The sequence below is a fragment of the Mustelus asterias genome, unplaced genomic scaffold (genome assembly GCF_964213995.1).
Source record: "Mustelus asterias unplaced genomic scaffold, sMusAst1.hap1.1 HAP1_SCAFFOLD_102, whole genome shotgun sequence".
In the NCBI taxonomy this organism is placed as follows: Eukaryota; Metazoa; Chordata; class Chondrichthyes; order Carcharhiniformes; family Triakidae; genus Mustelus; species Mustelus asterias.
Window position 1 is genome coordinate 1145762 of NW_027590149.1, and position 15631 is coordinate 1161392.

The 15631-nt window shown below is 54.9% G+C and overlaps 2 protein-coding genes across 2 annotated transcripts in view; both read left to right on the forward strand.

Annotated features, from left to right (window-relative positions):
• The window catches only part of LOC144484378 (NACHT, LRR and PYD domains-containing protein 3-like), a 55017-nt gene extending 48542 nt beyond the window's left edge, over positions 1-6475 (forward strand). The window contains exons 10-11 of the mRNA XM_078202899.1: positions 751-918; positions 6244-6475. Coding sequence (XP_078059025.1) covers positions 751-918; positions 6244-6331 — 256 coding nt within the window. The 3' untranslated portion in view covers positions 6332-6475. The remainder of the gene's footprint in view (positions 1-750; positions 919-6243) is intronic.
• A 4552-nt stretch (positions 6476-11027) lies between these two features.
• On the forward strand, positions 11028-15127 carry LOC144484379 (protein mono-ADP-ribosyltransferase TIPARP-like). Its single transcript, XM_078202900.1, has 4 exons — positions 11028-11090; positions 11210-11397; positions 11744-12010; positions 14653-15127. The coding sequence occupies exons 1-4, from the start codon at positions 11028-11030 to the stop codon at positions 15125-15127; spliced, it is 993 nt and encodes a 330-aa protein (XP_078059026.1).
• The last annotated feature ends 504 nt before the right edge of the window (positions 15128-15631 follow it).

Here is a 15631-nt window from a genome sequence, read left to right on the forward strand (position 1 = left end):
AAAATATGTCCTTCTGATATCTGTGTTAAACCTCCCCCCCTTCACCTTGAACCTATGACCCCTCGTGAACGTCACCACCGACCCGGGGAAAAGCTTCCCACCGTTCACCCTATCTATGCCTTTCATAATTTTATACACCTCTATTAAGTCTCCCCTCATCCTCCGTCTTTCCAAGGAGAACAACCCCAGTTTCCCCAATCTCTCCACATAACCAAGCCCCTCCATACCAGGCAGCATCCTGGTAAACCTACTCTGCACTCTCTCCAAAGCCTCCACGTCCTTCTGGTAGTGTGGCGACCAGAACTGGACGCAGTATTCCAAATGCGGCCGAACCAACGTTCTTTCCATCTGCAACATCAGACCCCAACTCTTATACTCTATGCCCCGTCCTATAAAGGCAAGCATGCCATATGCCTTCTTCACCACCTTCTCCACCTGTGACGTCACCTTCAAAGATCTGTGGACTTGCACACCCAGGTCCCTCTGCGTCTCTACACCCTTTATGGTTCTTCCATTTATCGTGTAGCTCCTCCCTACATTATTCTCTCTTCACATGTATTTAGCTAACCTGCTGAGCATTTCCAGTTTATTTATATTTCATTTTCAGCATTGAGTATTTCCTCATTCTACAGAAATGCAGGTTGTGTTTTTGGAATGTCTGATACAATACATTATTATTGTTATTAACAGTATTATTTAAAACACTGGGGATTGAACCTGATTCCTGTTATTCCTCTCTCTGGTCTCCAGTCTGTATAATACCGCTCTCACAGATTCTTGTGCTGAGGATCTCGCCTCCGCTCTCTGTAGAAAACAGACACTGAGGTTTCTGAACCTGGAATCAAACTCCTTCACAGATCAATCTGTCCCTGCTCTCCGCCGCCTCATACTGACCTGCAGGAGTCTGGAGTGGATCTGGTGAGTGTTTGTGTTAATTTTTAGTGTAACAATTAAAATTTAAATGGATTTAAAATATAAATGTGCCTGAATCTTCCAAGCAGCAGCAATGGTAAGCAATTGTCGGTATGTTTAAAAATTCTCCCAACCTGAAACTGCTGCATATTTCTCCCAGGAACTTCGGTACTGCGACCCTGGGAGCTCCATCAGAGCAGACAAGAGTCGGGGAAGAGACAGCACACACCCTATTTACAGCACAGTAACCCCGGGGAGCTCCAGCAGAGCAGACAAGAGTCGGGGAAGAGAGAGAGCACACCCTATTTACAGCACAGGGACCCCGGGGAGCTCCATCACAGCAGAGCAGAGTCGGGGAAGAGAGAGCACGCACCCTATTTACAGCACAGTGACCCCGGGGAGCTCCATCAGAGCAGAGTCGGGGAAGAGAGAGCACACACCCTATTTACAGCACAGTGACCCCGGGGAACTCCATCAGAGCAGAGTCGAGGAAGAGAGAGCACACACCCTGTTTACAGCACAGTGACCCCGGGGAGCTCCATCAGAGCAGAGTCGGGGAAGAGAGAGCACACACCCTATTTACAGCACAGTGACCCCGGGGAACTCCATCACAGCAGACTAGAGTCGGAGAAGAGAGAGCACACACCCTATTTACAGCACAGTGACCCCAGGGAGCTCCATCAGAGCAGACTAGAGTCGGGGAAGAGAGAGCACACACCCTATTTACAGCACAGTGACCCCGGGGAGCTCCATCAGAGCAGAGTCGGGGAAGAGAGAGCACACACCCTATTTACAGCACAGTGACCCCGGGGAGCTCCATCAGAGCAGAGTCGGGGAAGAGAGAGCACACACCCTATTTACAGCAGTGACCCCGGGGAGCTCCATCAGAGCAGACTAGAGTCGGGGAAGAGAGAGCACACACCCTATTTACAGCACAGTAACCCCGGGGAGCTCCATCAGAGCAGAGTCGGGGAAGAGACAGCACACACCCTATTTACAGCACAGTAACCCCGGGGAGCTCCATCAGAGCAGAGTCGGGGAAGAGACAGCACACACCCTATTTACAGCAGAGTGACCCCGGGGAGCTCCATCAGAGCCGAGTAGAGTCGGGGAAGAGAGAGCACACACCCTATTTACAGCACAGTGACCCCGGGGAACTCCATCACAGCAGAGTCGGGGAAGAGAGAGAGCACGCACCCTATTTACAGCACAGTGACCCTGGGGAACTCCATCACAGCAGAGTCGGGGAAGAAAGAGAGAGCACGCACCCTATTTACAGCACAGTGACCCCGGGGAGCTCCATCAGAGCAGAGTCGGGGAAGAGAGAGCACACACCCTATTTACAGCAGAGTGACCCCGGGGAGCTCCATCACAGCAGAGTAGAGTCGGGGAAGAGACAGCACACACCCAATTTACAGCACAGTGACCCCGGGGAGCTCCATCAGAGCAGAGTCGGGGAAGAGACAGCACACACCCTATTTACAGCAGAGTGACCCCGGGGAGCTCCATCACAGCAGAGTAGAGTCGGGGAAGAGACAGCACACACCCTATTTACAGCACAGTGACCCCGGGGAACTCCATCAGAGTAGAGTCGGGGAACAGAGAGCACGCACCCTGTTTACAGCACAGTGACCCCGGGGAGCTCCATCAGAGCAGAGTTGGGGAAGAGAGAGCACACACCCTGTTTACAGCACAGTGACCCCGGGGAGCTCCATCAGAGCAGAGTTGGGGAAGAGAGAGCACACACCCTATTTACAGCAGTGACCCCGGGGAGCTCCATCAGAGCAGACTAGAGTCGGGGAAGAGAGAGCAGACACCCTATTTACAGCACAGTAACCCCGGGGAGCTCCATCAGAGCAGAGTTGGGGAAGAGAGAGCACACACCCTATTTACAGCACAGTGACCCCGGGGAACTCCATCACACCAGACTAGAGTCGGGGAAGAGAGAGCACGCACCCTATTTACAGCACAGTGACCCCGGGGAGCTCCATCAGAGCAGAGTTGGGGAAGAGAGAGCACACACCCTGTTTACAGCACAGTGACCCCGGGGAGCTCCATCAGAGCAGACTAGAGTCGGGGAAGAGAGAGCACACACCCTATTTACAGCACAGTGACCCCGGGGAACTCCATCAGAGTAGAGTCGGGGAAGAGAGAGCACGCACCCTGTTTACAGCACAGTGACCCCGGGGAGCTCCATCAGAGCAGAGTTGGGGAAGAGAGAGCACACACCCTGTTTACAGCACAGTGACCCCGGGGAGCTCCATCAGAGCAGACGAGAGTCGGGGAAGAGAGAGCACACACCCTATTTACAGCACAGTGACCCCGGGGAACTCCATCACAGCAGACTAGAGTCGGGGAAGAGAGAGCACACACCCTATTTACAGCACAGTGATCCCGGGGAGCTCCACCAGAGCAGAGTCGGGGAAGAGAGAGCACACACCCTATTTACAGCAGTGACCCCGGGGAACTCCATCAGAGCAGACAAGAGTCGGGGAAGAGAGAGCACACACCCTATTTACAGCACAGTGACCCCGGGGAGCTCCATCAGAGCAGAGTCGGGGAAGAGAGAGCACACACCCTATTTACAGCACAGTGACCCCGGGGAACTCCATCAGAGCAGACAAGAGTCGGGGAAGAGAGAGCACACACCCTATTTACAGCACAGTGACCCCGGGAGCTCCATCAGAGCAGAGTCGGGGAAGAGAGAGCACACACCCTATTTACAGCACAGTGACGCCGGGGAGCTCCATCAGAGCAGAGTCGGGGAAGTCAGAGCACACACCCTATTTACAGCACAGTGATCCCGGGGAGCTCCATCAGAGCAGAGTCGGGGAAGAGAGAGCACACACCCTATTTACAGCACAGTGACCCCGGGGTGCTCCATCAGAGCAGAGTCGGGGAAGAGACAGCACACACCCTATTTACAGCACAGTGACCCCGGGGAGCTCCATCAGTAGAGTCGGGGAAGAGAGAGCACACACCCTATTTACAGCACAGTGACCCCGGGGAGCTCCATCAGAGTAGAGTCGGGGAAGAGAGAGCACACACCCTATTTACAGCACAGTGACCCCGGGGAGCTCCATCAGAGCAGACAAGAGTCGGGGAAGAGACAGCACACACCCTATTTACAGCAGTGACCCCAGCGATCTCCATCAGAGCAGAGTGGAGTCGCGGTAGAGCGAGCACACCTTATTTACAGCACAGTGACCCCGGGGAGCTCCATAAGTGTTAGTTGATTGTGGGAGTGAATGGGTTGGTGTGTCGTTGGATGAATGGTTAGTCAGGGAGCTGGAGAGAGGTTCAAGGATTAGTTCTGGGTGTCTGGAGGGTGGTCGAGTTGTGTTGTGTTGGGTTGGAGGGTTAATCAGCAGTTTGGATGGTGGCTGGGAGTTGGTAATGTTGGGTGTCTAGTTAGATTTGGTTGCGTGGTCGGGGGTTGGGTTTGGTTTCTAGCTTTGGAGAGTAGTGGGTTGGGATTGCTTCTTGAGTAATCAGTTTAAGTCAGAGATATAGTCAAGAATGTATTCAAGAGGCGGCTGCATATAGCACTTGGGGCGAACAGGATCAAAGGTTATGGGGAGAAAGCAGGATTAGGCTATTGAGTCGGACGATCAGCCATGATTGTGATGGATGGTGGAGTCGGCTTAAAGGGCCAAATGGCCGCCTCCTGCTCCTATCTTCCATGTTTCTATGTCAGGTCAGGAGAGGGTGGGACGGATGAGGCCAAGTTGGGAGGTTTAGTCAGATTTGTTCAAGGGCTAGTGGGAGGTAGTCGGGCTGGAGGGGAGGGAGAGATGATTTAGGGGAGTGATAGCCTGTCTGGGGGAGATACCAGCAGTAACCAGGCCTGTGACACCACAGCTGGTTCTGCTGTGGGACAGGGTCGGGCAAAGAGCAAGCGAGCAGTAGTAATAGGGGACTCGCTAGTTAGAGGCACAGACAGGCGTTTCTGTGGCTGCAATCGAGACTCCAGGATGGTGTGTTGCCTCCCTGGTGCCAGGGTCAAGGACGTCTCTGAGCGATTGCAGGACATTCTTAAGGGGGAGGGTGAGCAGCCAGAGGTCGTTGTACATATTGGTACCAACGACATAGGTAGGAAAAGGGATGAGGTCCTGAAATGTGAATACAGAGAGTTAGGCAGAAGGCTAACGTGTAGGACCTCGAAGGTAGTAATTTCAGGACTACTATCGGTACCACGTGCTAGTGAGAGTAGGAATAGGAGGATTAGGCAGATGAATGACTGGCTTGAGAGCTGGTGCAGGGGGCAGGGATTTAGATTTTTGGATCATTGGGAGTTTTTCTGGGGAAGGGCTGATCTGTTCAAGAGGGATGGGTTACATTTGAACTGGAGGGGGACTAACATCCTGGCGGGGAGATTTGCTCGAGCCGCTCGAGAGCGTTTAAACGAGGTTGGCAGGGGGGTGGGATCCAAAGGAGTCGGGAGACAGAAGAGAAGTTTGAGGACAGCACGGAAGTTAAAGAGAGCACATTAATTAGTAAAGGCAGTGTCAGTAATCCTAGTACCAGACAGATCAGACAGAAGCAAGACAGAGCAAGGGAAGTGCAGATTAAACTGCATTTATTCCAATGCAAGAGGCCTGACGGGCAAGGCAGATGAACTCAGGGCATTGATGGGTACATGGGACTGGGATATTATAGCAATTACTGAAACATGGCTAAGGGAGGGACAGGACTGGCAGCTCAATGTTCCAGGGTATAGATGCTATCGGAAAGATAGAACAGGAGGTAAGAGAGTAGGGGGAGTTGCACTTTTGATTAGGGAAAGCATCACGGCCGTACTGAGAGGGGATATATCCGAGGGTTCAGCCACTGAGTGTATATGGGTGGAACTGTAGTTTCGGGTTTTTTTTTAAAAAGGGTGGCATGGACAAGTTGGGCCAAATGGCCTGTTTCCATGCTGTAAACCTCTGTGACTCTATGAGTGGGTCTAGTCAGATTGTGGGAGGTGGAGTATGGGGATCAGTGGGAAGTGATTGGGGGACTCGGGTGTGCTGTTCAGGTATTAGCCCAGGTGGTGAGCTGTCTAACATTACCTGAGTAACTATCCAGGTAAACTTTGTGGATCTGTCACAAGTATCTGACTCTAACTGCAGCAGGGGAGTTCCCCAATAGTAGTTAATACCTCTGGGACAATTCCCAGGTAGATCAGTGCGTCAGGACATCCACAGGGTCCCGATGCTCATCTTCGGATGTGCGTCTGGCCTCTGGCGATCCAGAGACCAGAAGATTTGTCCCATTAACTCCAGTCTCCTGTTATTTACTCTGTTGTTCAATCTGTTTATTTCCTGTTTCATCTTTACTCTGTTTCAGGCTGTTTGGTAATCAGTTCAGTCCAAATGGGAAGAGACAGCTGGAGTCTCTGCGGGAATCCAGACCGGGACTGAGAGTGACAGTGTGAACATTTCAATCTATAAACATTGCTGCTCCACCGGTTACAGTGAAATCCTGAATTGTGAAGATCTTCGACAGCTCCTTCCAAACCCTTCATTCCTGCCCCTCTCCCTCCCTATTCCATCAGCCCCTCCAGCCTGGCACTGATTTCCCTGCTTACCTGGTTTCCCAGCTGGAAAACTGTTGTAGTTTTAGTCTCCACATTGAAGGAAAGATTGCTGCAAACCATTGTTTAAGCAGCAATGTGTTGTCAGTGTTCTCAGCAACAGAGTCTTCAACCTCCTTTCAAAATGGAGCAGCAGAGATCATTCTCCAGAGAGAGAACAGTGTGTGTGTGATTCTGACAGTACCCAGCAGGGGGCAGATTGGTCAATCTTGTCAGAGTTTCCTCTCTGTCTCTGTGAATGAATTAAAGGCTCCACCAGCCTCTCCTCAAAACCTCTTTCACTATCTGGTGATTAAAGTGACACAATGCCACCATCTGCTGGTGGCTCACAGCTACTGCAGGTGCTGCTCTCTGTGAGCCTCAGACAAGTTCAGTAAGTCCCATGTCTGCATCTGGGAACCGGTTCCTGCAGCGTGAATATTGAACAATATTGACAGGGATTGGAGTTTGCAGCAGGAACCCCGGCTGGTGAATTAACCCTTTTATCACCAGACACTGTACATGAACTCTGTTCCCTCATTCCCTATGGGAGATATTGTCTGGAGGTTGTAGTTGGGGATGATCTCAGACTGTAATGTGTACATTTGGTGCAGTTATCAGACACTAATCCCATTCAGAATGGGGGTGGGTAAACTCTGCTGCACTCTGTAATTCCTGTGTCAGACATTCAGTGTTTAATCTTACACAGGGGATCTTGCAAACGGTTCTTTTAACGTTTCCAAGATAATTGTCTCAATCTCACAGACTGGTTCTTTGAAAATTGGAAACACAAACATTTTGAGACACAATTACAACCTTCAATCACATTTTGTCCGTGCTCGAACAGAAAATAATTTCCAAACAAACTATTCCCCTTTTGCAACTCTTGCTTTACAATTCCACAGGTTTCGGTGATACAGAGAGCAGCTCAGTTGGAATCCAAATTCTCTCATTCCACTCTCGCCCCCCGTTTACCCTGCCAATTATCAACCTCAACAACAGTTCCCACATATTTATCTGGGACAGTTTCAGTGCTGACTCTGGTGAAGTAGGGTTTCCATTCCTTAACCCACAACACACAGACACACACGGTAAATGATACTGCAATTATTTCTGGAACTGTTAAAATCCCGAATGCACAGGTTGATTAAAGTGATTCCAATCCAAAGGTGGAATGTGTTTCTGATTTATAATCTCAATCACACAGACACACTGACATTCCCACACAAAAACACACAATCACAATCTCACACACACGCTCACAGAGAGACACACAGAGCAACACACAGAGAGGCACAATCATGGAAACCGACACACAGACATACAGACACATAATCATACACATACACACATCTGTGCATCCTACACACATCCCTCCAGACACACACACACAGACACAAACTGGCACCCACACACTCATTCACACACTGACAAACTCTCACACATGCTCACGGGCACAGAGATACATACTCTCACAAACACACACATACAAACCCAGACACTTCCACACTCTTATCATAGAAATCATAGAAACCCTACAGTGCAGAAGGAGGCCATTCGGCCCATCGAGTCTGCACCGACCACAATCCCACCCAGACCCTACCCCCACATATTTACCCGCTAATCCCGCTAACCTCTGCATCTCAGGACTCTCGGGCAATTTTGAACCTGGCCAATCAACCTAACCCGTACTGAGACACAGAGACTTACAGAGAGAAACACAGAATCTCTCTGAAATACACATAACACGCAGCCATACACCCACAGAAACACACATCACAAACCCATGCATTACAGCGGTGAATGAATTCTCAGCACCCCACAACCAAATGATTTAAGTTGGACAACAGTGATAACATTTCCTCTGAAACCGACATCCCTGGAACGAAAGCAACACAGGAACACTGGCGCAGCATTGCACAGGATCAGAGCCTCGGAAATGCAGTTTCCTCTTTCCTTGTTCCTTATATCTCACTGAGCAGATGCAGAGCGAGAGCATAGAAAGGTAGAATTCACAATTTCACTCTGTTCCTGCACACTCACCTCAGCTTTATTTAATTTCTGAATGTATGATTTATTTTGGATTATCCCAAAGATCTCAGGACAGATGCATGATGTCAGATATTACCATTATTTATCAAACTGTTTATTTTACCATGACAGATATTACCTGGTGTTTGTCGGATTGTTGCTTTTCATCCATCTACAGTTGCAGATGCCGGCGCTGAAAAGTGGGTAGATATTCTACACCATTAAAAGCTTCACATTGAATCGGGGAAATTCTTCAAAGACTATGAATTAATCACTTTCAAATTAATATCATTTCTTCAGAACAAACTATTCATATCATCTATTATTGCAATTTAAACTAACTTTATTGTGTTGTCTGGTCTGTGCTAGTTTTAACTGAATACTGCTCAGTATGTGACATGATCTGTGTTATTGAGTCTTGGAAGAGAAAGGGTTAATGTTGCTGCTCTGTAATTGTAATGGATATTCCTAATTTTATCACCTGTATAACTGTAGTTATTTACAATTAAATACTTATTGGTTAATCAGTTAAATGCTAATTGTGAATCATTGGAATGCTGAAACTAATACGTACACAAGCTAATAAAGAGCGGGGGACTGGTGTAAATACTGTAGCTAACAGTGAGCGTGAAACTGAAAAGACCATAAGATACAGGAGCAGAATTCAGCTATTCTGCTCATCGAGTCTCCTCCACCATTTAATCACAGCTGATAAGTTTCCAAATCCCCGTCTCTCTCCCCCCACCCCCCCGTCTCTCTCCCCCCACCCCCCCGTCTCTCTCCCCCCACCCCCCCCCAGTCTCTCTCCCCCCACCCCCCGTCTCTCTCTCCCCCACCCCCCGTCTCTCTCTCCCCCACCCCCCCGTCTCCTCCCCCCACCCCCCGTCTCTCTCCCCCCACCCCCTGTCTCTCTCCCCCCACCCCCTGTCTCTCTCCCCACCCCCCCGCCTCTCTCCCCCCCTCCCCCCACCCCCCCGCCTCTCTCCCCACCCCCCCGCCTCTCTCTCTCCCCACCCCCCCGCCTCTCTCTCTCCCCACCCCCCCGCCTCTCTCTCTCCCCACCCCCCCGCCTCTCTCTCTCCCCACCCCCCCGCCTCTCTCTCTCCCCACCCCCCCGCCTCTCTCTCCCCCACCCCCCCGTTTCTCTCTCCCCACCCCCCGCCTCTCTCTCTCCCCACCCCCCCGCCTCTCTCTCTCCCCACCCCCCCCGCCTCTCTCTCTCCCCACCCCCCCGCCTCTCTCTCTCCCCACCCCCCCCCCCCGCCTCTCTCTCCCCACCCCCCGCCTCTCTCTCCCCACCCCCCGCCTCTCTCTCTCCCCACCCCCCTGCCTCTTTCTCTCCCCACCCCCCCGCCTCTCTCTCTCCCCACCCCCCCGCCTCTCTCTCTCCCCACCCCCCCGCGTCTCTCTCCCCACCCCCCCGCGTCTCTCTCTCCCCACCCCCTGCCTCTCTCTCTCCCCACCCCCTGCCTCTCTCTCTCCCCACCCCCCCGCCTCTCTCTCTCCCCACCCCGCCTCTCTCTCTCCCTACCCCCTGCCTCTCTCTCTCCCCCCCCCCGCCTCTCTCTCTCCCCACCCCCCCGCCTCTCTCTCTCCCCCCCCCCCGCCTCTCTCTCTCCCCCCCCCGCCTCTCTCTCTCCCCCCCCCGCCTCTCTCTTTCCCCCCACCCCCCCCCGCCTCTCTCTCTCCCCACCCCCCCGCCTCTCTCTCTCCCCACCCCCCCCCGCCTCTCTCTTTCCCCCCTCCCCTCCCGTCTCTCTCCCTCTCCCCCCTCTACTCTCTCCCTGTCCCCCCTCTCTCCGGCCCGGTCGAACCAGATGACTCCACCCCGTACCTGTCCCCTCCCCTGCTCCCCCCTGCCCCCCTCCGAGCGCTGCCCGCGGGGGTCCTCGGACGGCCCGCCCCGCCTCCACGTCCACCAGTGTTGGCACTCGGACATCTGCCAGCCACACTTGCTGGGCGAGTGCGAGCTGGGTCCAAGCTGCCCTCATCACCACACCCGCTTCCCCTACCACTGGCAGCTGCTCCGACACCGCCCCGCCAAGTGGATCAGCCTGCCGGAGCTGGCCCAGCACCAACTGGAGCGGCTGTACTGCGCCGGGGAACCCAGAGAGAAAGAGTACCTCCTCAGTGTCCCTCAAGGCTGAGGCTTCAAACTGGGCCTATTAAGGAATTAGGCCCCACTCCATCCCTGTGTGAGTTGTGATACACAGGGACTAGGCTTCAATCTCGGCCTACCAAGGAGTTTGACACGCCGATCCTACTCAGGATGTCAAAAGCTGCACGGAGGAGCGACTCTCCGATCTCATTGAAGAGGGAGATGAGGAAGACTCGCTCAGAGAGTGATTAGTCTGCGGGATTCATTCGGCCCCCACGGAGAGCAGCGGGGACGGAGGGGCGCTGAATATATTCGAGGCAGAGGAGGATGGGTGGGAGGGGAGGGGGAGGTCGAGGGTTAATGGCGGGGAGGAGGGTGGAGAGAACAAACTGATCTTATCAAATGGGATAGTAGAGGTGGAGGGGCGGAATGGCTGATTCGTGCCCCGAATTTGCACATTCCTGTGCGCTCGATGGTGGCAGAGGCATGGGAGTGGGTTCCTTTCGTTAATCTGTGCGTGCCTCTGTTTTCCCTCCCCCTTCCTCCCCCTCCCTCCCTCTCCCTCCCTCTCCCTCCCTCTCCCTCCCTCCCCCTCCCTCCTCCTCCCTCAGCCCCTCGCCTCAGAGATTGAAGAATCCTACAAGCTTGAACAGAAACGTTTCCGCTTCGCGTGGGACGGCACGGAGTTCGTCATCAACTGGGTGGACCTGAGCGAGAGCGATTTGACCAATGGGGTGTATCGCAAAATCTGCCGTCGCCCCGTGTTCTGCTCGCCGCTGGAAATGGTCCCCTATCTGAGGTGAGTCCCTACCTGAGCACGGTGCTCCGAGTGTGGTCTAACCGAGGGGATAGGGAGACCGGAACTGTGCACGGTGCTCCGAGTGTGGGTCTAACCGAGGGGAGAGGGAGACCGGAACTGTGCACGGTGCTCCGAGTGTGGTCTAACCGAGGGGATAGGGAGACGGGAACTGTGCACGGTGCTCAGAGTGTGGTCTAACCGAGGGGATAGGGAGACCGGAACTGTGCACGGTGCTCCGAGTGTGGTCTAACCGAGGGGATAGGGAGACCGGAACTGTGCACGGTGCTCCGAGTGTGGGTCTAACGGATGTATCTAATGGTGAATCTCTCTCTCTCTCTCTCGCCAGGACTCTCCCATCTGCCGACCTCCCTCGAGAACCGCTCCACCACACGGCCAGCCCCGGGGGGGATGCTGCAGCCCCAGGGGTCGAATTGCCCGCCTCCTGGGTGGCCTACCCCCAGAGCCAGGGGGTGGGGTGGGTCCCACTCGCGCTGGCAGACTCGGAGTACCAGATGGTGTACTGGATGTTTCACCAAACCATCAGCGAGTCCAAGTTTATCATCGCCCACATCTACCGAATCCAGAACGCGGCACTCTGGGAAAAATATGCCAAGTGAGCGGGCTTTTCCCGAGTGGGGGGAGGGGGAGGGACCGGTGACCCCGCCATCAGAGGGGGTAGGGAGGGCGGTCGAAACCCCTGGCTCCCATTCCCACCCCCCGCTGCACCCCTAGGCTCTGCAACCCTTAACCTCTTGTTGTGCAGGCCTCGATTGCGGCCTAGCTGGAGCTGGGAGTCGGCGCAGGCCTCGATTGTGGCCTGGCTGGGGCTGGGAATCGGCGCAGGCCTCGATTGCGGCCTAGCTGCGGCTGTGAGTCGGCGCAGGCCTCGATTGCGGCCTAGCTGGGGCTGTGAATCGGCGCAGGCCTCGATTGCAGCCTAGCTGGGGCTGGGAATCGGTGCAGGCCTTGATTGCGGCCTAGCTGGGGCTGGGAATCGGCGCAGGCCTCGATTGCAGCCTAGCTGGGGCTGGGAATCGGCGCAGGCCTCGATTGTGGCCTGGCTGGAGCTGGGAATCGGCGCAGGCCTCAATTGCGGCCTAGCTGGGGCTGGGAATCGGCGCAGGCCTCGATTGCGGCCTGGCTGGGGCTGGGAGTCAGCGCAGGCCTCGATTGCGGCCTGGCTGGGGCTGGGAGTCGGCGCAGGCCTCGATTGCGGCCTAGCTGGAGCTGGGAATCGGCGCAGGCCTCGATTGCGGCCTAGCTGGAGCTGGGAGTCGGCGCAGGCCTCGATTGCGGCCTAGCTGGGGCTGGGAGTCGGCGCAGGCCTCGATTGCGGCCTAGCTGGGGCTGGGAATCGGCGCAGGCCTCGATTGCAGCCTAGCTGGGGCTGGGAATCGGTGCAGGCCTTGATTGCGGCCTAGCTGGGGCTGGGAATCGGCGCAGGCCTCGATTGCAGCCTAGCTGGGGCTGGGAATCGGCGCAGGCCTCGATTGTGGCCTGGCTGGAGCTGGGAATCGGCGCAGGCCTCGATTGCGGCCTAGCTGGGGCTGGGAATCGGCGCAGGCCTCGATTGCGGCCTGGCTGGGGCTGGGAGTCAGCGCAGGCCTCGATTGCGGCCTGGCTGGAGCTGGGAATCGGCGCAGGCCTCGATTGCGGCCTAGCTGGAGCTGGGAGTCAGCGCAGGCCTCGATTGCGGCCTAGCTGGGGCTGGGAGTCGGCGCAGGCCTCGATTGCGGCCTAGCTGGGGCTGGGAGTCGGCGCAGGCCTCGATTGCGGCCTAGCTGGGGCTGGGAGTTGGCGCAGGCCTCGATTGCGGCCTAGCTGGGGCTGGGAGTCGGCGCAGGCCTCGATTGCGGCCTAGCTGGGGCTGGGAGTCAGCGCAGGCCTCGATTGCGGCCTAGCTGGGGCTGGGAGTCGGTGCAGGCCTCGATTGCGGCCTAGCTGGGGCTGGGAGTCGGCGCAGGCCTCGATTGCGGCCTAGCTGGGGCTGGGAGTCGGCGCAGGCCTCGATTGCGGCCTAGCTGGGGCTGGGAGTCGGCGCAGGCCTCGATTGCGGCCTAGCTGGGGCTGGGAGTCGGTGCAGGCCTTGATTGCGGCCTAGCTGGGGCTGGGAGTCGGCGCAGGCCTCGATTGCGGCCTAGTCGGGGATGTACAGGATGGGAACAGACCCTTTAGTCCAACTTGTCCATGTCTGTGCGGAGTCTGCACCCCCCCCGTGTCAGCGTGGGTTTCCTCCGGGTGCTCCGGTTTCCTCCCACAGTCTGACAAACCTGCTGGTTAGTGTGCATTGGCCGTGCTAAATTCTCCCTCCGTGTTACCCGAACAGGCGCCTAAATTTAACTGAGTAACTCCTGCCCCTGATTCAATCGACCAAAATGCATCACCTCGCATTTATCTAAATTAAACTCCATCTGCCATTCGTCAGCCCACTGGCCCAATTGATCAAGATCCCGTTGCAATCCGAGATAACCTTCTTCACTGTCCACTCTGCCACCAATCTTGGTGTCATCTGCAAACTTACGGACCATGCCTCCAAAATTCTCATCCAAATTGTTAATATAATTGACAGATAACATAGAACATTGAACATAGAACGCTAAAGTGCAGAACAAGGCCATTCGGCCCATCGAGTCTGCACCAACCACAATCCCACCCAGGCCCTATCCCCACAAGCCCACGCATTTACCCTAGCTAGTCCCCCTGACACTAAGGGGCAATTTAGCATGGCCAATCCACCTAACCTGCACATCTCTGGACACTAAGGGACAATTTAGCATGGCCCATCCACCTAACCTGCACATCTTTGGACACTAAGGGACAATTTAGCATGGCCCATCCACCTAACCTACACGTCTTTGGACACTAAGGGACAATTTAGCATGGCCAATCCACCTAACCTACACATCTTTGGACACTAAGGGACAAGTTAGCATGGCCAATCCACCTAACCTGCACATCTTTGGACACTAAGGGGCAATTTAATGTTAATGAAATTTAAGGTCTCAGGCCTCCAGTCAGATGGGGGATGGTGGAGGGGGAATGGGGAGCTGTCTTTGGAATGTGGGAGGAACATAGAAACCCCTTAGCATCGCCAGGCGAGGCCCAGGCTTCATTTGGGGCCTAGCTGCCCCTCAGCTGTGGCCTGCCGGGGTTCAAAGGTTGTAATGGACGTGACGGGAGAATGGGGTTGGCATGCAGTCGAATGGTCACTGATTTTTCTCTCCCTCCCTCTCTCTCTCCCCCCTCCCCCTCAAGATGCCGTGCCCAATTCTACCAGAGGCTGTGGGAAGAGTGCCCCTCGGGATGCTGGGATCGCCACCTCTTCCACGGGACGTCAGCGGAGTGGGCGAGCTCCATCGGCCGCCACAACTTTGACCCGGGGCTAAGCGGCCGCAATGGCTGCCTCTACGGTCGCGGGAGCTACTTTGCCACCAGGGCGCGCTACTCCCACGAATTCGCCCTGCCCGCTCGCCCCCGCCACCTGTCCCCCCGCCGGGCCCCTCTCCTCCACATGTTCCTGGCCAAGGTGCTGACGGGCCGCAGCGCCCTGGGCAGCCGTAACACCCCCGGGCCCCCGTCCCTGGCCCCCGCCCAGCCGGCCGGAGGCCGCTTCGACTCCTGCGTCAACTCCCTGGACCGCCCCACCATCTACGTCCTCTTCGACAGCGCCCAGTGCTACCCCTATTGGCTCATCCAGTACCAGGCTGTCGACTCCATTGTCATCGAGTGAACCTTGGCCAGTCGGGGCTGCAGTGGGGCGGGGGCGTGACTTAGCAAACCAAAATGGCCGCGCTTCCCCATAGGCAAACCAAAATGGCTGCTTCCCCTTGGCAACCAAAATGGCCACCTCATTGGCACGGACAGTGAATTTTGCCAATGTAGAGGCCTGCGGCCTAATTGAACTGTTACCTTCCACCCTTGCAAGGGTGGCTCTGTGATTCTTGTGTGACCAATCCTGCGAGGCCTGAGGCCTACGTGAACTCTGACCTTTCATCTTGTCCTAAGGGTGCCCCGGTTGATTTCTACAGAATGTGTGTTGGATTATTTAATATATTTGAGATTTAAATTTATATTTAACATATTTTAAATGTTTTGACATGTGAATTGACTGATCTATTTATATAATAAAGGCTATTTTTCTCAACTTTCTGCCCTGTTTCCTCATGTGCAGATGGGAACTGTGCACGGTGCTCCGAGTGTGGGTCTAATCGAGGGATAGGGACACTGGAACTGT

Excerpts from the sequence above, each read along its gene's own strand:
- LOC144484379 (XM_078202900.1), top strand. The coding sequence starts at position 11,028 with ATGGCTGATTCGTGCCCCGAATTTGCACATTCCTGTGCGCTCGATGGT. Across the intron at positions 11,091-11,209 it reads ATGGTGGCAGAGGCATGGGA|CCCCTCGCCTCAGAGATTGA; the intron begins GTGGGTTCCTTT and ends CTCCTCCCTCAG. Across the intron at positions 11,398-11,743 it reads GAAATGGTCCCCTATCTGAG|GACTCTCCCATCTGCCGACC; the intron begins GTGAGTCCCTAC and ends CTCTCTCGCCAG.